Consider the following 24,080-nt stretch of genomic DNA (forward strand, 5'->3'; position numbering starts at 1 on the left):
CGAAATCGGGACACGGATCGCACGCGACGTTCAAGGAGAATAATAACTTGGGCTGCCCTTACATCCGGCGAAGGGTCTCTAACCAACGCAAATATAAAGGAATTGCGTGTACTATCATAAATGTAGTCCAGAGAAACTTGTCGTACGTATAGTAGTAAAATCATAAAACGCAAACGACGCGTGAGTTTTTGCCACGCATAGACCATTTTACTCACTATCTGATACCATAAATCTTCCTAGATAGCAAAAGGGCTGATAGACCATGATACTATTGTATAAATTAGAGAATAATAGTTTAAATGTGTATGCTTATTCTTTTGTCTATTCTTATTATTATCCTCAGGTAGCTTCTTCCATACTGTACTTTAGACTTTTATTTTTGTAGAAAAGGAAAGTATTGTGTTTGAAGGAAGAAAACACTGAATAAAGATCCCAGTCTTTGTAGTGACGCCAAAGAGAAACCCAACGGAATTTTCCAGGGCTTTGAGAAAGGTCTACAGGATACTACCCAGGCAGTTCAAGTGATTCCTTGGAAAAGCCGTCAAAGTGCCGGTCTATTCTCAGCAAAACTCTGAAAATATATTATTATTATTATTATTTTAAAATATAAAAATGTAATTTATAATTTTTCAGAGCTTCTAAAGATGAAATTTTTAAATAAAATTATCAACTTGTCATCTGAAATTAGCCTAAATTTATTTTTATATTATTAATAAATCATTTTATAATGAGTTTTTAATTTTTGATAAATTTAAATTCTAAAATTCATAAGAAGATAATTTAAAGTCTAATTCTTTCAGCAAAAGAGTGACCTTTTTCATTTTGAGAAGAAAACTCTTCTTCAGGTAGAAAAAGATAATTAGAATTTTAAAAGAAGCTTATTATTTGAAAATTGTTATCTGCTGTATAAATGGCATTTAGTAATTTCAGAGTGACAATGCGTAAAAATCCAAGATGAACCTAACCTGAAAAAAGTAAGAACTGAAAAATATTTAAAAAAAAAAAAAAAAAAAAAAAATATGTTAAACTACAAAATACCTATTTAGAGTATAACATGTGTGGTAATAGAAGTAGTAGTGGCAGTGGGTGTCCCCTTAAAAAATTTAATATCCTTGTCAGATTGGTGAAATAATTCTTGTTCGTCTTTGTCACATGCTCGTCTCTGGTGTAGTACGGTGCAAACTCAAAGGTCTCGAAGGAGGGATGAAGCCGGCTGGTCGGTATTAAACACATCACGTGGCACTGGGCTGGCTGGCGCCGAAGTGGTGGGGGAGATTCCGAAATGAATGTGAGCTAGCAATCGTCTGGACGTAGACAGCAGAGCAGAGAATGATCAGAAACCGACTTACGGCATTCTGACCTGGTAAGCCGCCAGGGTCTGATCGTTGCTTATAACTACGGAGCGAACCGGAGCTTCTGTCGCGAGTTCTCTCACACAAACACTCTCTGTTGTTAATTATTTATCTGACAATAATAAATAAACAATTAAACACCAACAATAAGTAAAAGACTATCACCAATTACCTCCCAAAGGATTTTTATTACGCTTATTTGTTATTCCGTCTAGTGATTTTTTTTAATTTTTTAAATTTCATTATTATTTAACGAGACATTTAAGTCCAAATATAAATAAATGTGCACGTGAAACTCATTATTAAATATTACAGCTTTATTATGTTTATATGATAATAATAATAATAATAATAATAATAATAATAATAATAATAATAATAATTAATGATTGATTAAAAAAAGTCTGGAGGTGCAGGTGTAAATTGTCAAAAATATTAAATTAATAATATTTAGTTTGTGAATAAAAAGTGTGTATGTGTGTGAGTGTGTGTGTGTGTGTGTGTGTGTGTGTGTGTGTGTATGTGTGTGCATGTGTACTCGTAAGATTGTAGTAATCTCGAGTAGCTAAGCTGAAAAAGTTTAATCATCAACAAAACTCTCACAATATATATAGTATAATATAAATACAGTGTTGTTAAAATATAACAAGTTGATTGTAATATACATTCTTATGTATTATAATAATAATTATAACAATTGATACATAAAAGCCGTTAAAATCTTTTAAGTAAAGTTGTGTAGAAACAGCACCAGTGAGTGTAATTTTATTCCAAGAATTAAATTGACGACTTGCTCAACTTTTACTACACCGACATAATACCAGTAAATTTGGACTACCATACATTCAATAATAATAGTACCAAGAAAGGAATATCAGTTTAAATAGAAGTAAATATAAAAAAGCCGGTTGGTAATTATAGAGATTGCTGATTTGGATATTACAATGGATCTGCTGTGCTGCGAGACAACTGAAGAAACAGAATGTCATGCTTATCCGGACCCAGCTTTACTTGGAGATGATAGAGTTCTTCAGAATTTGCTCAAAACTGAAGAACGTTACGCACCAAGCAGTTCTTACTTTGAATGCGTACAGAAAGATATCACGCCGCTCATGCGCAAGATTGTCGCCGAGTGGATGTTGGAGGTGAGTCTTTTTCATTTCCGGTACACGTGTCGATTAACTACAAACGATGTACTGTACCAACTACTACTGTATCTCATTAATACTATTATTATCATTGTTATTGATTCATTTTTTTTTTTTTTTTTATTTTTTTATTTTTTCTCAGATCTGTTAACTGAATTTAAGTCGCACGTGTGTAAAATATCGCTCGCCATTTTATTGCTGCTCATTATATTGTTCCGCTTTAGACTCTGATTATGATTATCATTTTAAATAAAATTAATAGATATTTATTTATTTATTCAAGATCAAAGATTTTTCAGTCGGTACAAAAAGATTCTAAAGTTTTAACTGACCTTGGGCGGATCTTATTTTTTGGCCTTTAAACATTCCAAGCCAGGTATCAAAACTAAGCTACCAAAGTTAAAATTCCATTCTCAGGCGACTGACAAAAAAAAAGTATAAAGAGTACCACTGGTGTGGGGCATGGGTTGTCATTTTTTTTTTTTTTCTTCTTCTTCGTTAATTTATTTATTTAAAAGGATTGGTCGTTAAATAAATAATACTATTTCTAGTTCTAGTGTTTACAATCAACTACAGCAGACTTCCTTTTCGTCTGCTGGCTGTACTGGGTATGGTAATGAGTTGTCATTTCCGGACAGCGAACGAATAGAATGATCGGCGAAGAAATTTAAAAATTTTAATGGTGTCTTGGGAAAAGTTGACCGGTTAAATTTTATTTTTATTTATAATTTGATTAATTGATTTTTGGTAAAAGGAAGACGGGACGACATAAAAGGTACAATTGAATGAAAAATGAAATTGTGAATTAACTTGCCAAACGAGTATTTAACTTGCGTACTATACAAAAAGGAAGAAGAAGAAGAAGAAGAAGAAAAGGAGGAGGAGAAAAAAAAATGATAAATAATAGTCGGTACTGGTCTTTTGTGAAAGTCGCCGTCGAGGAATAGAACAACTTGTTTTTGGCTCTGGCTTGGTTCTTTAATCGACAAATTATTTTATCTAGATGTATATATGTATATGTGTAAGCTTAAATAGTAATGTAGCGTAATTGTATGACTCTTTTCGGTTAGAAGCGATTGTAAAAATGACCTTGAATGCCTTTTATATATATAATGTAGTAAAAAATGAGAGTTTAAAGTTACACCTAGTGGTTACGAAAGAAAGAGAGTGAGAAAACGTAATTATCAACAGGTTTAATGGTACCAATTCTTGACGTAGTAAGCTTTGTTCTTACAATAAATATTATCTGTAAATTAAAAGTAAAACTTTGATAATTATTTCTTGAAAAGAAAAATAAGACGAAGAAAGAAATAAAGGCGATATAATCCGAAACTAAAAATAGTTTTCCCTATTCCGGTGCTCAAGTTAATTGCTGAGGTATTTTTGTCTTGTAATTACTGATGGATAATGCAAGAAAGGGCGCGAGCTGACTAGTCACGGTCATTACCCACCCTTGTATTAATTTATACATCCTCGAGGATTTCACCCTTTTAATTGTGTGCTACCATTTACGGTATCAAAAGCTCTATTTCGAAATTTTATAAAAATCCAATTATCAATATAAAAATGGTTAATTTTATTTATCTTACGGACAAAATCAATATCATTTGAATCAATAGCGCCACCGAGACTCAAGATTTAGTGATAAAGATAACATAAATCATTCGTTGTTACATTCCATCACCGGTTAAGTAGTTTAATTTATAAGAAGAATATGAATCGTTAATATAATTCAATCGTGTTCACAATGTGTGAAGTTAATAAGGGATACTTGTAATTACATACGAGTATATATGAATATTTCTATTTTACTCGTAAATTTATCAAAGTTGGTTAACCCAACTAAAGATTTATTGTTTCTTTAACTTCCTTTCTACATTTATGTATATATTTAAAAAAAAAAAACAGTAAAATAAAATTACTAACTAAAATAATTGTTTCAGGTTTGTGAAGAAAGAAAGTGCCAAGAAGAAGTATTTCCACTGTCGATGAACTATCTCGACAGATTTTTGTCAATCTGTCCAATAAGAAAAACCCAACTGCAATTGCTTGGAACGGCGTGTCTTTTATTGGCATCAAAACTTCGGGAGACTAGGCCACTGACTGCTGAGCTCCTTGTTTATTACACCGACAACTCAATCACACTCGATGACCTCTGGGTATGTTAAAAGCTGTACAGTAAAAAATCAAAACCGATTATACGAATTCATTCAAGCATGAGTTGTGAATTTATATTACACTTTGTACGTTTTATATTTCATAATTGTTTTTGTAGTATAGTATTTAGTACTACGTTCCCAGAATCAACGTGACTTTTATTATTTAAGATACAATATACAGACATACACATTAATTCGTTATGGAGAACGTGCTGAATAATATTCGTTTGGGTACCGCTAGTTTTGTAATATTACCAAGGTTAAAGAGAGAGGAAACTGAATTTGCACGTGTATGATGATACTATCTAGTAGTAAAAGAGTTTATAAGACGGACTCACGGCTCACATATCCTACCAGTTAACTCCCTGACACAGATTACATATACATACATACATACATACATACTTACTTACTTACTTACTTACTTACTCACATATGTCTTTAACCAGCTTCTAGTGGATTATCTTTCTTACCGACTACATATTTCAATTGCTGGCTCCGCATATTTATACCATTAAACTTTCATGGGAGAAATTCCATCGTTATTTTGAATTATGTTAATACATATATTCATTTTAAAACTTCCCTTTTTATTTTAACATTCGGTGTCTAATAGTTTATTCTGAACTTGACCTAACAGATTTTTTATTATTGATAAAACATTTTATCAATTGATAATATATTTCTTGAAAAATATCTAACTTTAGTATTTTATTTTAAAAAATAATTCTTTGTTCTGTTGATTAAGATCTTTTGAAGAAAGTTTATTATCATGCGATAAAAATTATTTTTTAAAATAATCAACAGAGTAATAAAAAATAAAATAATAAATAAAATCAGTAATAGGCTGCGTTATTTAATCACTAGATTTATTGTTTTGTAATCGGAATCGAGCTGTTAGCCGCCGCCGCCCCCGTGTGACCTCGTCTATCGTTTTAGTGCGTGTGAACTCGAGTTCTATTCATTTAAAAAATTTTATCAACTCTACATTTCATTGACAACTTTAAATTATTATTTTTTTTTTTTTTTTTTTTTTTTGCGACAATTTTTTTTCCAAAAAATAAAATACAATTATCATTGTTATGTAAGCCAAGTGAATTCAAGTAATTATTATTTTTAAAAACTTTTAAGTACTAACTGGGAGTTGGGTAAACAGTTGATAGTCCGAACCTCAATAGATAACAACCAGTGGTATCAACTACGAAGAGATCCTCGAGGTTTACTCGTTAGTTAATTGGAAAATTCATTAAATTAATGCCGATAAAATCAATGATTGTAAAATTTAATGGAGCTGATAATTAAATGCGTTTAATATAAGAGAAGAAATAGCTTGACAATTGATGAAATTTAACCGTATAGGTAGTGTAATAAAAAGGAATATTATAATAACAACAAAACTGATAAAATTCCGGCCGGGTGGGTCTACTGAAAGTACTGCTCCCTTCAGAAGTTAAAAAAGAAACAGAAGAGCAGGTGAGAGCCAGGTGGTATCTTCAGAAGGGTACACCGGGCCCGTGCTCAGCTAGCAGCTGCTCCTGCTGCTACTCAGATGGATGCATCAAATGCATATGTACCCCTTCTCACTGGGACTTACTCTTAAACTTTATGTATATAATACTACGACTTATTGTACAAGACGAAGAAGAAGAAGAAGAAGAGGAACAGATGAATGTCAATGATTCTGTTCTCGTATTCTGCGACAAGTCGAAGCGTGCCCGCATTATTTTGGCAGCTGCTTCACCGATTCAAATTTCTTTGTACTATTTATTTATTATCAACAATCCATGGGAGAATTATCTTCTATGATACAAAGGATCGACAATCTGATTGAAGATAATTGAGCGTAATACTGATTTTTTGGATTAATAAATTTAGTAGAAATTTCTGAAGGAGTTTCAATTGAAAAAAAATTAAAAATAAAAATGAACCTAAAGGTGATGGAAATTATCGAAAGCACCTGCCCACGCAATTAGAGAGCACGTGACGCAGACATTTTGCTACAGAGTGTAATTTATAATAAACAAATGTTTTTTCCACCTGCTTTGAGCTCAAACCCCACTCGATTCCGTCAGAATTTCCCCTTTTATTTTTTATGAAAGTAAATAGCAGCGCAGTGGTGAATTTCAGGCCACATGGTTGACCTGTTGCTAATTTTTAAACTACAGTGCCTTAAATTTTTTACTAAAAATAATTACTGTAGCTTTTTAGCTGGATTTTCCGGATCTGAGACATTGAGATACTGATAAAAGGAGTAAAGACATAGTAAATACCACCTGTCGACGTATTTATATATCTGATATACCTGGGAGGTGCAACAGGTGCATTCACCTTGTGGTTCGATTACTACTATGCTCGTAAGTTGTTACTGAGAACACATGTTGGCCGGAACTTAAAACTTTTTAAGGGCAAAACCAGCGGAAGAGCGAAAAAACAAATTTTTCGCATGAGATATTTTAATAAAACTTTCTATAGAGTATTTTTGTGTTATTTGAAGGCTGGAGTGAGATAATGCTTTTGATTATTATTCAAAAGTTTTTAAAAAGACGGTCACACACACGGATAACAATATAAATAAATGTTTAAAGACCGCTTGCCGATGAAACTCGTCATCAATCCTCTTAGTCGTTTTCTCAGGGTCTTCATTGTGTCAGAGATTTAGACACAGGCGTACCGGGATCGTAAAACCGGATGGAATTTCACAGTTAACAAATCGCCCGCGGGGCTTTCTCATACAATTTAAACTATTAGAAAAAAATAACAAGAACAGAAATCAAAAGAATATGATGAAGAAGAAGAAGAAGAAGAAGAAGAAGAAGAAGATAAATAAATATATTAACAGTAATATTTCGCAAAATATTTGTTGTGAAACAACGATGGGAATAATCGAATTCTTCAATTGGGAATTGGGAATAACTCAGGACTTTGAAGATAAACAAAATTAATAATGATATTCATCAATCAATTAGCTTGATTATTTTCCCAGTGAAGACTATATACGACTTACATATGTGCTATATTACACATGAGGGGAAGAAGAATATATTCTCAGCGTAATGCTGCTCAGCATATTTTAAATGCTATTAGAAATACATAGCTTAGCCATGATGGCATCCTCAAAGTGGCCGTGACTATGGCCCACTGGTGGGAGTTATTGACCGGCCACGAGGCCTCAGCTTAACTTTAAAATATATATATACATATGTGTGATCTTTGGTTTCATACGCACTTACACACCAACGACAAATTCAATATGAGTTTTCTAACATTAGCTTTGCGGATGTGACGTTTAAAGAGAAACGTTTGGCCTTATACGATTCAAATAATTTTTTTTTTTTTTTTTTTTTTTTTCATGAAAACAATTATTTAAAATAAGTTAAAAAAATGTGAGAATTTATGTGTTTATAAAACTTTCTAATCTAGGCATCTTGGCTCTACCAATTAATATTTAATCAACGACTGCTGATCAAATATAGCGAGATCTTTAATAGATTTAATAATGTCGTAACTTGATATTAATCGGAAGAAAAAAATAGAGGAATTATTTTCTTTTGGATGTTTAAAGTATAAATTATAAAAAAGATGCTAGCAATAAGAGCAGATGTTAGGGTACTTCCAGGAAGAAAGGACACTAAGAGTGTTAGCCGGGAAACCCGCGCCAGAGCCATCTGAATATTCAAGCCGGGAAGAAATAAAAGATAAAGATTTGTCCGAGCAGATTATAAACGCGTATAAGCTTTGGAATTTTTTAAAAGAAAAAGCTAAAAGATATAGAATGTAGAATGTGAATGTAATCGTTCGGGTTTGTACTTTATTTTCGGCAAAATGGTAAACACCTTTCGGGTTTGCCGTCGAATCTTTTTTTTTTTTTTTTTTTTTTCTTCCCAATACTTACAATGCTCTTTATCTTATTTCGGGACGGTATATGTATCCCAGGATCCAAATATCCTATCGATTGCTGGTTGAACCCAGATAATACGTACCTCCTTGTTCTGGGAACTTGTCGGCCAGGTATATAAGCATCTCGTCTTTCTTAGAATATGTACCCAGATCTAAAAAGATTCCGTTAAGATTTATATTAGCAAGCTTTTTATCTTATTAATATTTTATTTTCATTTATTTATAATTATTAAATTAGTATTCTAAAAGTAGATCACCTACCCGGTGATTCACTGCTTGAGTTTATTATAATACATAAAATAAAAAAAAAAATTTAAAAAAAATTAAAAAAAAAAAACGGTTTTGTCGCCCACGTGTCTGCTTCTATTCGTTGATCTCCCAAATCTCAGCCTAAAAATTAATAAGTTACATAATAACCCAATAAATAAATCCTCTTATAATTAATTGATAGACTAAAACTAAAAATACGGTGAAGTCATTTGGAATTTAAAAAAAAAAAAATTTATAACGATTGGTTTTAACGTCACTTGTTAAATTATTTTTAATCTCTTATCAACTATAATAAAACTTTTCATTAATAGCCATTAATTTATCAATAAACTGTAATTTACAATGAAATGAAATAATGGTATAAAAAAAAATTCATAGATTTGAGTTGTTGAATAAAAGTTAAATAAATATCCGTGCGAACCGATTTACTTGCGTTTTACCACGTGTGCCCTTTTATCTGGTACACTATTACAATTACAATTACAATTATTGTTGTCGACAATAAGAGTCTACCTGACTCGTTAATATTTGTTTTATCTCTCCCTTAGCTGGTACGATAGCGTACTCCTATCGGATACAATACCGCAAGTATATAGGAATTAAATAACAAATAGTTATCAGAAAGTTAATCGTTTAATTAAAAAAAAGTTAAAAAAAAAAACCCCTTAGTAGTAGAGTGAGTACTACCTCGATACAGTAATAGTATATTACATGCGTGACAATTGTTTCATTGTTTTAAACATAATTTATTTATCGGAATAGCAGGATCTCTGTAGTATAGTATAGAGTATAGTATAGTAGTATTACTACGTAGTGTACTACACCGAGAAAGTTGCTGGTTCTTTGTAATTTTTTATTTATAATTTAGCGTGTGTTCGTGTCGAGGTGAATGAAACAAAGCCATCACGAGCAATACAGACAAAGATATAGAGAGATAAAGCTCGAGGATACGGGATCGTCACGCTCGACACAACGGTGTAGTGCCTACGCGGTTATTTCTTATTTTTTTTTATTTTTTATTTCTTCCCCCATCCCCAACTTATACTTATACTTGTACTTGAACATTAATACACTTGTATTGTTTCCTTTTGACTCCTCGAGAGGTAAAGCCACGGTACGCTGCGTACGCTCCTTGATCTAACGCCAATTTAATTCTTCTTTATACTCTAAAGTCGACAATCTAGCTCAAGGGCGCTGCTCAAGCTATTGCGGTTTCAATAATCACATTTTTTACTCTTTAAATTATTTTTACAACAATTATAATAAAATCTTTTTTTTTTTTTTTTTTTTTTTTTTTTTTTTTTTTGTTGGTTTTAGAGGTGGGAGCAGCTGGTGGTTTCAAAGTTAAAGTGGGAATTGTCAGCAGTAACGCCCGGAGACTTTCTCCTGCACATCCTCAGCCGCTTGCCGGTGGATTCACGAGCATGGGACTTTTTGATGATAAAAAGACATGCACAGACTTTCATTGCACTGAGCGCAAGAGGTGAGAATATAAATTTATATATATATATATATATATATATATATATATATATATATATATATATGTATTGAATACAAAGTTGAAATTGGTTTTGTTGTTGTAGATGGTTACCCTTAAAAAAAAAAAAAAAAAGTATATTCATGCTGACCCACGTGTGAATAATAATATCCTCTTAAACTACTGAACAGAATAACCACAGTGTAATATAATTATAGTTAACTTTTTGCTAAACCACCCTGAGTCTGGGTCGTTCTGCGGTACCAGTAGCAGACACAAAAAATACAAATAACCCGTATCATTCTTTCCTGTTTTATGTCCGCTAAATTATAAAATATATTTTTTTCATTTTGTTTTTCATTCTCACACATTTACGCGGGTTTAAATAAATTTTAGTACATTATTTACACTAGTGTAAGTAGATAATTGCAATTTTAAACGGTCTATCGGCGAGACCAAGGCCAGACTTTTCACAAATAATCCAGACTACTGTCTGGTAAATTTTAGTATCAACCTTCAGTAAAATAAAATTACGACCAAAACCAACAACAAGATGATGTTTAACCGGTTGAAGAAAATCCAGCTGCGGGTTTTTTTTTTATTTTTCACGCTTATCGCATTCCTCGCTTATCTCTGATAGCTTGATTTCATTACGAAATTAACACTCTTTTAATACAACCATAATTGTTATTATTATTATTCTTTAAATGTACCGCTTAGTTGGTTTAGTTACACAACTAAATTTTTGTGTATTTAGTTGCTTAGTATTTTAGTACTATAAAAATAGTCTCCAACAGACGTAGACGTTGCTAATAATCAGTCTATTTATTCTGTTGCAGAGTACAAATTTTCAATGTACACGCCGAGTATGATTGCAGCTGCCAGCATAGCAGCGGCACTACACGGTCTCGATTGGACTGGAAAAAGTGGTTACGGACTTGCTGGACTTCTCGATGAACTCACCCGTATCACATCCATTGAACAGGTTTGTCTAATTTTTATTTTATATTTTTAATTCTTTTAATTATTTATTCAAAATCATCAATACAGCACCACATGTTAGAAATAATATAATATAATAATAATAATAATAATAATAATAATAATAATAATAATAATAATAATAATGACAATACGTATGTAAATTGTATCCGGAGTTTAAGAAATAAAAAATTGTCGTATGATATAAAGAGCAGGTGCCGGGCATATGTTTTCGCGCAATATTTTTATTATATTATAATTATTATTACTGTGTAAAATTCCAATAATTTTAAAGAAATTTATTTTATTTCAGGATTATTTGCAAGGATGCTTGGAGCAAGTCGAGGATATGGTGTCGCAGGCGCGAATGACCGGAACAAGTGATCAGTATCAATCTCAAAATCAAACCAGCGGGATGAATACCCCTTTAAGACCATTGGGGGATCAAAACACGAGCCAGGACAAGATGATGGAGCATGAGAAGGCGGGAACACCCACCGACGTTAGGGATGTTCACTTTTGATTCTGGCTCGTTTAATAAAATGAGTTTGTTGTGTTATAAATGATCAGAGGGCTGATGAACGCCGTCTTTATTTTAAATGTTTAATCATTGAGCTGCTGACATTTTAAGTGCGTCATCAAGACAACGCTCGTGTTAAACTTTATGTCTTCTATCTATCTGTCCGTCTGACAACCACAGAAAAGTACAGACTACGCACAAGGACAGCAAGGACGTATTGGGGGAAGGCAATGCAATACGCTTTACGCATTATTATTTAAGTACACTTAATTAATTGCAAGGCGATACATGGTACTACATGATACATATTATCATTATCATTATCATTAAATGTATACAGTTAGCAAAAAATTAAAAATTATAAAAAAAATTAAAAAGACATCTAATGATGTAAAATACAAAAAAATACTATAATTTATATTATTATTCATTCATTATTATTATTTTTATTATAAACAATAGTCATATCGAGTCATCGAGGATTCTGTACATAGAAATTAATTTAACGGACCTATTATTATTATTTTTTTTTAATTATTAGTTATAAACGTATCGCTGATTATGTTTATTTAGATGTGACATTTTTTTCGGAACGTGATGGCATGTGTGTAAGTTCGGAATGAGTGTTTTTAAAATAAAAAGCAAGAATTAAAAATGAAGCGGTTATAAATTTTTTTTTTTTTTTTTTTCGCAATTTATTTTCAATGTTTATTATTATTATATAATATATAAATATATATTTAACTGAATTGAAATGAAAAGTTTGAAAGGAAAAAAAAAAGTTAGTTTGTAAAATGTTGAGTTGAATCCGTTTGTAAATATTTATAGTATATAAAGCTTGTTCTAATTAATAAGAATTTCGTATGTTTTACTATGTTGAAAAAAAAAAAAAAAAAAAAATGTTTAACCAGAAAAACTGCCTCTTAGATTGTCATGATTAAAAAAAAAGTATTTACTAGAGGCAGCAAGTGTCTTCACAAAATGTTCTGGCAAGATCTGAGTTTGAAAGTTATTAATTCAAGTAGATATTATTATAAATATCCATGAGAATTAGTTGGTACTTAAGTTTTAATCCTCTGAAATGTTGAAAGAATAATTATGACACAATTTATCGGAAGATTTTTTTTTTTTTTTTAAATAAAAAAAAATTCAGCAGGATTGTTTTTTTTTTTTTTTTTTTTTTTTTTCCATTCTTCGTTTAATTATTGAGCAGTTAATTACTAAAAATGTAGTTTATACTTTTTATAACCAAATTGTAGTACAATTTATAATGTGAATAATATAAATATTTTGTTTTTGGAACAAATAGTTATACAAAGTGTACCATATAGTTATAGTTATGTTATAGTAGATATAAGTTGTTAATAATGATTAAGATTGATGATGAAAATAATAAAAAAAAAAGTAAACTGCCCGGAACCGTAATGTTTGATAATTTAAAAAAAAAAAAAAAAAAAAAAAGTTAAAATTATATCGAGAAAAAAATTAAATTTTTTATTTTAGTTATTATTATTATTATTATTATTATTAGAATATAATATTATCTATATTATTATTATTATTATTGTTATATTGTAATAACGTATGCAGATTACGTTAGAAAAAAAATATTCCGTGTACCTGTAAACAAGGTATTTAGAAATTCTTGTGAATTTAATCAGGTACGATTAATTCGATATAATGATCTAGTGCCTTGAAAGTGAAAAATAGTAATGAAAAAAAAGTAAACATTTAAATTTAGTACTCAACAGTTCCAATTAAGACTTATATTAAATCCAAAATTTGGATTATTACCTTACGAATATCATTTTTTAAAATTGAAATAAGCTATTTTGTTTATTTTATTTTTTTATCGCTCTCACTGATTTATATAATTAAGTAGCTGTAATAGGTGTAATTAAATATTCAGGATTACTGTGACACGTTCATTTAACTAGTTTGCAATAGAACCGTTGATATACCTCAAGCTCATTAAAATCTTCACATGATTCCTCATCAAAACCAGCTCTCATCATTATATCAAGTCTGGAATCACTCATTAAATTTTTTTTTTCTTTTTTTTTATTTAATAATAATCTAAATTTTAAATATGTTAATCTTAAATGTTCGTTGTACATATCATAATTGCGAAATGCATAGTCGAAAAATAAAGTATTCGTATTTTACACAAATATTTATTTTTATTACTTAATCTCTAACTTTACATTTTATTAATATTAAACAACCTTCCTTGTTTAATTTATAAATAAATCCTTATTTTTTAAGTACTCGATTATTTACAATTATTTACAGCTCGGCCATGTCTAACAAGGCGTTGAGCGAAGTTGGTACCCAATTAGACGCCTTCTGGTTAACAAAAAGGACATTACCGTCAATGTAAGCCTGGACGTTTCCAACTTTATACACTTGCTTAGCCTCGCGATATCGATTCGGCAAAGGCATAAAGACAATGTCTCGTTCAGCGCATCTTTTCTGCACAAGATCCTTGAAGCCTTGAGGTATTTGCGAAGCAGTCCGTACAGCTTCTGCGAGTCTCTGTTGAAAAAATAAAATTAAAAATTAAAATAATAAAAAATAATTGATACAAATAAAAAAAAATCAAGAAAACTCACATCAATTCGGGGTTGAGCTGAAGCCGGAATCTGAGGAGCTGGCTGGGTCCTTTCAAGACTCATCAGATACGAAACATACTCAGCAGAGCCTGGCTGAAGCCCCTGAGTATTAGAAACAGCACGATTCATCATATCCAGGGCTTTCTTGAAGTTATCCTTGATGACAGGCTCGGCCAGAAGCTTGTCATTGAGCATCTTCTTCCAGCCGAGGTACCACTGGGTGATCTGGTCGTAATTAGGCGAATGATTCAGCCAAGCTGCTAGAACATGAAGCCATTTGGGAAAGAAACACTTGTTTAGCAGTCCAGCCATCGTATGAACTGGCAGCAAGCCCACCCAGTCGTAGACCCAGTTCCAGTTGTCCAGATGCTGAGAGAGAGGGTTTATAATAAACTCGGACATTGTAATTTCCAGTTTTGGTAGGATATTCTTAATAAGGAAAGCCTCCATGTCACCTTTGGGAAAGACTTGGGACCAAGGCTCTAACATGAGTCTCGCGGTTCTGTCTGACGGATGCCAGCTTCCCAGCGCAGAGCCGAGTTTCCGTCTGATTGTCGGGTAAATCTCGGTATTCATATTATCTCCCAACAAAGGCAGCCACGGGTGGATCCACATGTGAATGGGAACTGTATCAGTCCTTGGATCCCACTCAGTAACCTCAGCAGTAAGTTTCTGCAGGACTGTCATCGCCAGGCCGTCCATGATGAACTTGGGGATGAAGGGCATCCAGTTCTCGAAGAGCTCAATCAACGGATCCGGCTGTCGACAAGCCCACTGCTCAATAGATCTGCGAACTGGAGGCATCCAGGCGTTCCAAATCAGCTGATCGTACGGCGTGGTTGATGTTCTGGCTTCTATCAGATTGTTTCCGATGCTCAGGATGTCTTTCCACTGCCTCACCGAGTCGAGGTGATGCATTGGTTCCGCCAGAGGATTCCACCTCGCCATCGAGCTTGCTAGTTTCGGAGTGACGAGACTGCTGGCCAGTTCCCCGAGCTCGTACGTCTTGTAGTCGTTGTAATACTGGTCTTGTAGTCTTCTAAAAGCTTCAGCAGTCTCATCAAGACTCATGTCTTTGTTATTGACCATAAGATTGTCAATCATTTTAACTACGGTGTCAAGAGTATTGATCAGCTGGTCATGTTGCTCGATAACTTTCTCCATGTTCTTCTGCTCGGCTTCGAGAGCCACCACTCTGTCGCCGAGATACCGAGTTTTTCTTTCATTTTGGATTATATCTTGCTCACACATGTCAACGATCAAATTCAAATTATGCTGGAGTTCTGGAAGTGCGAAGTTAGTCAGAGATTTTTTGTCAAATTCAGCAGCTGAATCGTCAGGCCGGTGCTGACCGGCTATAGCATGGTATCCGCTGAGTACCCTCTGTTCTGGACCCGTCATGTCAATGACTTTGACACGACTTATGTCGCTGGTGGAAGTCTTGACATTCGGCCTGAGCTTGCCATCCTCAAGAACTTGATCGACGCTTTTGTACGAGTACTTGGTCTTCTTCTTCGCGACTCCATCAGTCTTGCGCCACTGCGACAGCTTGGCTTTAAACTCCTTGGTCTTCTCAACATCTTCGTCTTTTTTTTCCTGCGGGACCTTGGCGAGCTTCTCAGGACCGTAAGCACCAATCGCACCACGTCCGCGCCTTACTTGAGCTTCCACGGGAGCACTTATACCCTGAAGGGATTTTCCTAAACCTTTGCCGGGCTCGAAACCCATCTGGAGGAGCAGCTTCGCTCCGATTCCCTTGGTGTGTACTTCCCAGTTTCCAACTCCAGTTCGCATCAAAGAGGGATTAACTGGAGCACGTTTCTTTCTGAGCCCGGCGATTCCACCTACTGCGTCGGCATTAATAGAAAATGATGGCCTCGAGGGTACTTCTTCTTTTTCGGAATCACTGGACGTGTTTGACACATCCTGGTCCTCCTCATCTTCGTCATCATTCTTATCTTTTTCCTTTTTTTTGTCTTTATCTTTGGACTTTCCTGCTTGCTGGATCCCTCCAGCTACGAAACTAACCGAGGCTGTGTAATTTTTAGGTCCTTTATTAAATCCTCTTGGAGGAACTCTTGATGGGGCTTCCTCTTCTTCGCTGTCATCTGCCCACATTCCTAAAATTATATGATTTATTAATTTATGTTATTAAAAATTATAGATACACTTAAAATGAATAATTTTTTTGTAAATAGTAAATAATAAATAAATAGAATTACATACCAAGCATTTGTTGCTCTTTTGTGAATTTTCTCCTGGGTCGATTAGTGTGAAATTCATTTTCATCATCAGACATTTTTATTTATTTTTAACGAAGCAATTAATTTATTTCAACTTGGAGAAGGTCAACAAACGTTTTAAAATTAGTATTGATGATAGGTTATGTTTTGCGGAGACAATAATACTGAAGTTATTTAAAAAAATAATGATAATATGAAGGAAAGGAATACCAACTGTGCAATGCGGGAAATTTTTTGTGACACCGTGGCGCCACTAGAGGGCGGTTATAAACACAATATCTTCAAATTTTAATTAGTAAATTTATAATTTTATTATTGCAAAATGATTTAAGATTAAAAAAATTAATAATTATTTATTTTAGAATTAATTATATTTTTTTTAAATATAATAATAAAAAAATTTTTTTAATAATTTAATTTTTTTTTTCAAAATTAAAAATCTTAAAAAATCATCAAATATGTCGGAAAAAATCTTTAATGAGTAAAAAAATATTTATGTAAGTACTTTTTAATCTAAAATAAATCTATTTATTTTTAAAAGTGACAATCAGCTGATTCAAATAAATAACTTTATTACACTACATTTATAACTAAGTAATTATAACAGTTACTTTGAATAAAAATAAAAAAAAAAAAAAATGAAAAAAAAGTGAGAATTGTTTTTAATTAGTAAGGACTAATTGCAAGACAAATATAATAAAATTGTAAATAAGATTCTGTCACGGGTTTGATATTTGATCTGCGTACAAAGTATACAAAGTCTCCCCGGAGAAAGAATTCAATTTTAGATAAGTGGGGGTAGAGAACTTTTAGGTTAACTCGGGGAATATAGAGACAATTTACTTGCCGAGGTGACTATACGCCAGTAAGTAGTACTTTTTAATAATGTAATTATTGATATATTGTTGTTATTATTAGTTATAAAATACTATTATTATTATTTAAACAAAAACATTTCGGACATACATTATTTTATTAATCCTTAGACTGTTTTATCTCCGAGATCACACAAGATGGTTGTCATTGTCAATTAAGATCACCTTTAATAAACTTTATAAATATATATATATATATATATATATATATATATATATATATATATATATATATATATATATATATAAGTCACAAGATAAGTACATAAATAGTTTATAAGTACTTCGCCCAAAAATTTAGTTCACCTGATCAGTCAAAGCAAAGGTTTCAGTATCCTGTCCTAAAAATAAGTCCTCAGTGAACATGAATAAAGTCTAAATATAAGTAACAAGTGGTGTAAATCAGGTGAATACTGGATAATAATGAATTTGTTTTATAATATAACTATCGATGTCTGCTAATAATTTAACTATAACCTCGTATTAATATGTCAAGGCTCTCACTTCGAATAACAGTATTTTATTTATACGTTTGAATAAATAAAAAAATATTTAAACAACAAACAAATAGAATGACTCCAGACAGAAAAAGAAGTTCTTCGGTTAGTTTTACGCCTGGTCGAGAAGATGACAAAGATGAGATCCAGATATCACTGGCTCCGTACATACAGAATTATTTAGCTCACAGTAGACAGGGTACTGGATGCTGTGGAATAGGTCTTCCTATACCTTTTGAAAGAGCAGCTAGACAGTCCTGGTGGAATCCAAAATTTGATTCTGAAATTCTCGAAGATCAGTACAGGAGAAGTGCTTTTCCCCAGCTTCGTCTGCGGTTCAGGTATTTATTTAACATTAATTTAAATATTTTATACTTAAAAAAAAATATATTTATATATTTTTATTTTCAGATACGCACTACTTTATATTTTATTGACATCACTGTCTTGGCTGACGTACTTTTCGGTAACGGGGTTGGAAAATAACCTAGAAATAGATTACAGCAAGCTATCAACATGGCTGATATCTTTGATAATATTTACAATAATAATAGTAACAATTTCTTCAGCTCTGGTCCTGACATACACCAAGTACTACCGATCAAACATGATGATGACATCTGTGGCAGTGTCAACTTTGCTGTGCGTTCTATCACTCTCATTTCTGATATTGGTGCCTCCTACCAGCGGGCTGACTCTCGTAGGACACTTTGCACTCTGTGGAGAAATATTACTGCTTATTTATACGGTAATTCCACTGCCTTTGTACGCCAGTGTCGGTCTCTGTACTCTCTACTCAATTTTATTTGAAGTGCTGAACGCAAGTTTGTACGACAAAATCCGGTACTCGATGGAGAACGGGAGAAATTTAAAGATGGATTTCAGCACGACGTTGATCATAAGAATTTTAATGCAAATATCGATACACATAATTGGAGTCCATATTTTAATTATGACCTTCGTCAGGATGAGAGGTACTTTCATGAAGGTGGGGCAATCCCTTTTGGTACGTAAGCAGTTGGAGATGGAAAAGCAGCTTAAGGAGAAGATGATTCACTCGGTGATGCCTCCGAAGGTCGCAGATTGGCTGATGGAGGAGAGCGAGCGCGAGAGAGAGCGTGAAGATTCAATAAAGAAGGGCTCGATACCCTCGAACAACACTGCTGACATCAGGTCCCTGTTTCGTCCGTTCAACATGCACTCTATGGAGGACGTCAGTATTTTATTCGCGGACATCGTGGGATTCACCAAGATGAGCTCAAACAAAACTGCTGAAGAACTCGTTGATATTCTGAACGACCTGTTCGAGCGGTTTGACGACCTCTGCGTCCAACATGGCTGCGAGAAAATTTCCACCCTCGGTGATTGCTATTACTGTGTCAGCGGGTGTCCGGAGCCGAGGTCAGACCACGCGAGGTGCTGCGTCGAAATGGGGCTCGCGATGATTGAAGCAATTAATCAGTTTGATATTGAGAGAAGGGAGGGAGTTAATATGAGAGTTGGAGTTCACACTGGAACGGTTCTCTGTGGGATTGTCGGGACCAAGAGGTTCAAATTTGATGTTTGGTCTAATGACGTTACTTTTGCTAATAAACTGGAGAGCACCGGGAAACCCGGAAGGGTTCATATCAGTGAAAAGACTTTGAGCTTTTTGGGAGAGGAATATTTGACTGAGCAAGGTGATTGCGTCAAGGGTAGGTAAATAATCTTATTTTTTCTTATTTTTAAAAATAAAAATTTAAGAAATTTAATAATATAATCTCTTAATATAGTCTCTTAATAATATAAATTAACATATTATTTTTTAATAAATAAATAAATATATTTTTAGGAATCAAAACTTACTTCATAAAAGCAAGAAAAACAGATTTGATAAACCAATTTATGACAAATGTAACAATACCAACGAGCTTATCGCCGTTTATCAACGCTAGACAGCGTCTTGCGTCTTGCAATCATCAGTCCAAAGGAAAACATTACCTCTATATGGTGACAAACGCCAATAGCCATAAAATAAAAGCCAATTCCTTGCCGAGCATCCTGGACTCTGAAAATGATTATGATGAAGAGAACGATAATGACAATGACAGCGATCGGAAGGAAGATGTCAATAAGAGTCCGCTGTCAACTGCAAGTTGTGGGAAAAAAAAATCAAGAAAGCCCTGGAGATATTTGCATAGACAGAGAACTACCGGGGACATGGATATGAGACACTCCGAGTCCAAGGACTCTGAGGAGCGTAATGGATTCAATGGAGTCAGTATTTTTATTTTTATATCATTTTAATAAATTAAATTAAATTTATTTATTGTAAAATATTTTGCTACAATAGGTTGTAGTCAAGGGCATAGAAATGGACCCAAATCCGGCACCAGTTAGCCCTCTGTTACCCCACGATGATCTAACGAGTCATCACTCGTCATCGATTTGCAGCAGAAAAGACTCTGGAATACGCAGCAATAGTCGCAGAAGTAGTATACAACAGCAGGTAATTTATTCATTTGTTATAAAATTATAATAAGCACAATGTGCTTGTTTCTGAGTGTAATAATTATTTATTATTCATTACAGCTGTTTCTTATAAACGGAATGGCCCAAGGAGACTTACTAGGTCACCGAGTCAGCGGTTATTACACCTCAAGCTCGACATTAAATTCACTTCAAGATCCTCCGTCGTCAGCGCCGAATTTTCCATTTCCGCCAATTCTTACCGATACATTCGGCGTTTGTTTTCATAAATTACGCAAACAATCTGATCTTCAATTAATAAGGTAATTAATAATAATTTTTTAATGCAATTCAAGAAATTAAATTAAAATTAATAATTTTTTTAGATGCGTCCAAGACAATGTGAGCTCTCAGAGCTCTTATTTCGTAACTCCACCACTGTCAACAGTAACCCTGTTCTTCAAAAATAAAGAAATGGAAAAAGAATACCGCGAGAATGCCCACAAGGCATCTGAATCTCTAGGAGACAGCCCACCAACCCTGGCAACCGCGAGATTCAACACCTATTTCGACATTCTGGTATCAGCGATAGTCTACACAGCAATAACTATTTCCCTGTTCTTGCTTTCCAAACCAACGATCCACTTCATAGTCTTTAGCGTGATTGCTACTCTGATTCAGGTGTCAGTCGTGGTGCTCTGCATTCGACAGCTGGTAGAGCCTTACTCGATCTACGCAACTTACACCCAGATAATATTCAGATTTTTTACCCGGTGGTACCCTTGGCACGGTTGTGGCGCTTTCCTAGTCGGCTTACCGATCATCTCTATCCTGCTGAACTTGTGCTGCAGCAACAGCTACCGGGTAATCCTGATAAACTTCGAGTATTACTACAGTTACCTTATGTTCGTCGGTCTGATACACTTTTGCAATTTCACCCAGCTTAATTGTTGGATGAAGAACTTTTTAGTGACTCTCTCTGCCATACTGTTTATCACTCTAGTTATCAGTAATATTACCGTCAGTACGTATCTCATTAAAAATGATATTTCTCTACAGAACAAATCTCTCAATGGATTGAATCTCAGTGTCAATGAATTAAAAAGATTACCGTGGAATATTATGGTCGATTTAGTACCGATAGTGCCTGCACCAAATGATATTGAAGTTACTGACAAGATATTACCCACAACAACAACAACAACAACAACAACAACAACAACAACAACAACAACAACAACAACAACTGCAACAGTAAGCACTCATCAGAGTGTAATTAACGAATCAACGACTTTAAATCCAGACTCAGACAAGATAATAATATCACAAAGATCTGATTCTTACAATGAACGTTTGTACAAACAAGAAATATTTCTTGATATTATGTTGCTGTTATTTTTGGTCTGGTTTTTAAACCGGGAATTTGAAATAAGTTATAGGTTGAGTTTTCACGGTAACGCGGTCGCAGCGGGAGATAAAACCCGGGTTCAAGCTATGAAGAACCAAGCCGATTGGCTTCTACACAACATCATCCCCAAGTACGTCGCTGACCAGCTTAAAACGACTGCTAAGTACTCCCAAAATCACAAATCCGTGGGGATAATATTCGCAAGTATAGTTAACTTCAACGAGCTCTACGATGAATCTTATCTGGGAGGCAAGGAGTACCTGAGAGTGCTCAATGAGCTGATAGGAGACTTTGATGAGCTGCTCGAGAAACCCGAGTTCAGTAACGTCGAGAAGATAAAAACAATTGGCAGCACTTTTATGGCTGCCAGCGGACTCAATCCGCAGGTTAGGCAGCAAAACAAACACGAGTATTGCCACTTATTTCAGCTGATAGACTTTGCTATGGCCATGCAGAAGGTCATTTATGACTTCAACAGAGACTTGCTGGGGTTCAAGTTGATTCTCAGAGTCGGGTTTAATTATGGAGACGTCACTGCGGGAGTTATTGGCGCTACTAAGCTGTACTACGACATCTGGGGTGATGCTGTTAATATTGCTTCGCGGATGGATTCTACTGGCGTACCCGGAAAGATTCAATTTGCTAGCAATTGCGTGGATGTTTTGAGCGAAAAGTACGAGTTTGAGCCCCGTGGGCAGGTCTATGTAAAAGGCAAAGACAATATGGATGTATTTTTGCTGTCAAGGAAGAAATCTGATGATATTAACGGCATTGGGGTTATTTGAGGTTCGCTTAGACCTTCGGAATATCGAAGGAATTCTGTTTTCAAGTATGTCAAGGTAAAACTTGACCAAGCGGGGATACTTATGTATTTATGTGTAGGCAGTAGACATTATGTTAAAGAAGAATTTGTTTAATTTCATTTTAATGAGCAGTTTTGTGTCGTATTTTTTATTAATAAATTATTTTTTTACGGGTTAGTTTTTCAAGGTTGTATATAAGTAGTGCAAACTGTACTAAACTATACTATTGTAGAAAATTTTTAGAGAAGAAATATAAAAACACGGCATTGAATTTATTATACATAAAAAATAATTAAACTGAAATACTTTTTTACTGCTCAAGACTTTTACAAAACGGCGGATTATCAACTGAGGTAGTCTCTGTATCTGACTGCAAATTAACGAAGAATACAAAGTGTAATTATATTATCAATTGATATTTATTTTCAGATATTTTTTATTGAAAAACTATTTAAAGTGGATAAATTTTAATTTAACTGATACTAAATCCGCTTATCGCAAGTACAAAATCCGAGAGAGAAAGAGAGCGAGCGTGTGAGAAGTAAGAGAGAGAGAGAGAGAGAAAATCTTTTAAATGTTTATAAGTTATGTATATTTATTTTATTTATTCCGACCGATTCCGATGTATAGTTATTTTAAATCTCTCGTATCAAAGCATGCACAAGATTACGAAATAACAAACATTCATCGAAATAGATAAAAATTTTATTTACCGTGGAATTATGCCGTATTTTAATTATATATACATATAAATATATCAGTCTTATATAGATATGTATTTATAATGTCTATGTATACTTGTTTTAATAGTAAATAAGATATTGAATTTTTAAAATTGTAATTGTAACATACTTTAAATTATTATTTTAATGATATATATTTCGCTACAGCGAAACATTCCAACAAAATTATGTAATAAAAAAATTCGTGCCATAAAATAATTTTTTTGGTGGAAAATTACGTGTTCATATCACAATTTAATTAGTGATAAAAAAATTTTATAATTAAGTGCCTGTGTTGCCGAAAAATGATATCACTCCAAAGAAATAATAATAATTATTATAAATTATTATTACATTGCATTTTTTACATGCCAGTTGAACAATATATGTTGCCTTATATATTATTAAATATATTGATATTGATATTAACAACTGATATTCACAGAATTTATCATTAAATGTACTTTCTTCAACTCAGGGGTGTTTTGCCCGTATCTCAATTAAATTTTAATAAATAAATAATTATATATATATATATATTTGTATTAATGTTGCTAAAATTTTTCGACGTCTGAAAGTTAAATCTGATATCAATCTTCTGGTACTTTTAGGCGCTAAAGCCATCACACTATGTCATAATCATTAAATATTTAATACAATTAAAA

The 24,080-nt window shown here is 33.2% G+C and overlaps 3 protein-coding genes across 5 annotated transcripts; 2 read left to right on the top strand and 1 right to left on the bottom strand.

Moving 5' to 3' along the window:
* The first annotated feature begins 1,894 nt into the window (after positions 1-1,894).
* Cycd (cyclin D) lies at positions 1,895-12,723 on the top strand. The gene is made up of 5 exons (XM_074251817.1): positions 1,895-2,497; positions 4,444-4,659; positions 10,144-10,309; positions 11,146-11,291; positions 11,601-12,723. Exons 1-5 carry the CDS (start codon positions 2,297-2,299, stop codon positions 11,808-11,810), a joined length of 939 nt encoding a protein of 312 aa, XP_074107918.1. The 5' UTR covers positions 1,895-2,296; the 3' UTR covers positions 11,811-12,723.
* Sip1 (septin interacting protein 1) lies at positions 12,674-16,912 on the bottom strand. Its single transcript, XM_074251816.1, has 3 exons — positions 16,646-16,912; positions 14,420-16,539; positions 12,674-14,342 (listed from the first exon to the last, which is right to left on the bottom strand). The coding sequence occupies exons 1-3, from the start codon at positions 16,716-16,718 to the stop codon at positions 14,094-14,096; spliced, it is 2,442 nt and encodes an 813-aa protein (XP_074107917.1). The 5' UTR covers positions 16,719-16,912; the 3' UTR covers positions 12,674-14,093.
* A 419-nt stretch (positions 16,913-17,331) lies between these two features.
* On the top strand, positions 17,332-23,950 carry Ac13e (Adenylyl cyclase 13E). Of its 3 annotated transcripts, none has more exons than XM_074251739.1 (7): positions 17,332-17,527; positions 18,109-18,375; positions 18,446-19,728; positions 19,866-20,290; positions 20,367-20,522; positions 20,606-20,805; positions 20,869-23,950. In XM_074251739.1, the coding sequence occupies exons 2-7, from the start codon at positions 18,110-18,112 to the stop codon at positions 22,673-22,675; spliced, it is 4,137 nt and encodes a 1,378-aa protein (XP_074107840.1). In that variant the 5' UTR covers positions 17,332-17,527; position 18,109; the 3' UTR covers positions 22,676-23,950. The 3 variants fall into 3 exon arrangements, with proteins under 3 accessions (XP_074107840.1, XP_074107838.1, XP_074107839.1); XM_074251738.1 differs by lacking the exon at positions 17,332-17,527 and adding an exon at positions 17,926-17,943 and having other exon boundaries at positions 18,034-18,375; XM_074251737.1 differs by lacking the exon at positions 17,332-17,527 and having other exon boundaries at positions 17,813-18,375.
* The last annotated feature ends 130 nt before the right edge of the window (positions 23,951-24,080 follow it).

The sequence above is a fragment of the Cotesia typhae genome, unplaced genomic scaffold (genome assembly GCF_013202065.1).
Source record: "Cotesia typhae breed Kobodo isofemale line unplaced genomic scaffold, CoteBio_Ctyphae contig_83, whole genome shotgun sequence".
In the NCBI taxonomy this organism is placed as follows: Eukaryota; Metazoa; Arthropoda; class Insecta; order Hymenoptera; family Braconidae; genus Cotesia; species Cotesia typhae.

What these genes read in the sequence shown, in the direction of transcription:
- Ac13e (XM_074251739.1), top strand. Translation starts at nt 18,110, where the DNA reads ATGACTCCAGACAGAAAAAGAAGTTCTTCGGTTAGTTTTACGCCTGGT. An exon ending in AGCGTAATGGATTCAATGGA is followed by an intron (nt 20,291 to 20,366) that starts GTCAGTATTTTT and finishes TTGCTACAATAG; the next exon opens with GTTGTAGTCAAGGGCATAGA. An exon ending in TCTGATCTTCAATTAATAAG is followed by an intron (nt 20,806 to 20,868) that starts GTAATTAATAAT and finishes TAATTTTTTTAG; the next exon opens with ATGCGTCCAAGACAATGTGA.
- Cycd (XM_074251817.1), top strand. Translation starts at nt 2,297, where the DNA reads ATGGATCTGCTGTGCTGCGAGACAACTGAAGAAACAGAATGTCATGCT. An exon ending in CATTGCACTGAGCGCAAGAG is followed by an intron (nt 10,310 to 11,145) that starts GTGAGAATATAA and finishes ATTCTGTTGCAG; the next exon opens with AGTACAAATTTTCAATGTAC. An exon ending in GTATCACATCCATTGAACAG is followed by an intron (nt 11,292 to 11,600) that starts GTTTGTCTAATT and finishes ATTTTATTTCAG; the next exon opens with GATTATTTGCAAGGATGCTT.
- Sip1 (XM_074251816.1), bottom strand. Translation starts at nt 16,718, where the DNA reads ATGTCTGATGATGAAAATGAATTTCACACTAATCGACCCAGGAGAAAA. An exon ending in AAAAGAGCAACAAATGCTTG is followed by an intron (nt 16,540 to 16,645) that starts GTATGTAATTCT and finishes ATATAATTTTAG; the next exon opens with GAATGTGGGCAGATGACAGC. An exon ending in CAGCTCAACCCCGAATTGAT is followed by an intron (nt 14,343 to 14,419) that starts GTGAGTTTTCTT and finishes TTTTTTCAACAG; the next exon opens with AGACTCGCAGAAGCTGTACG.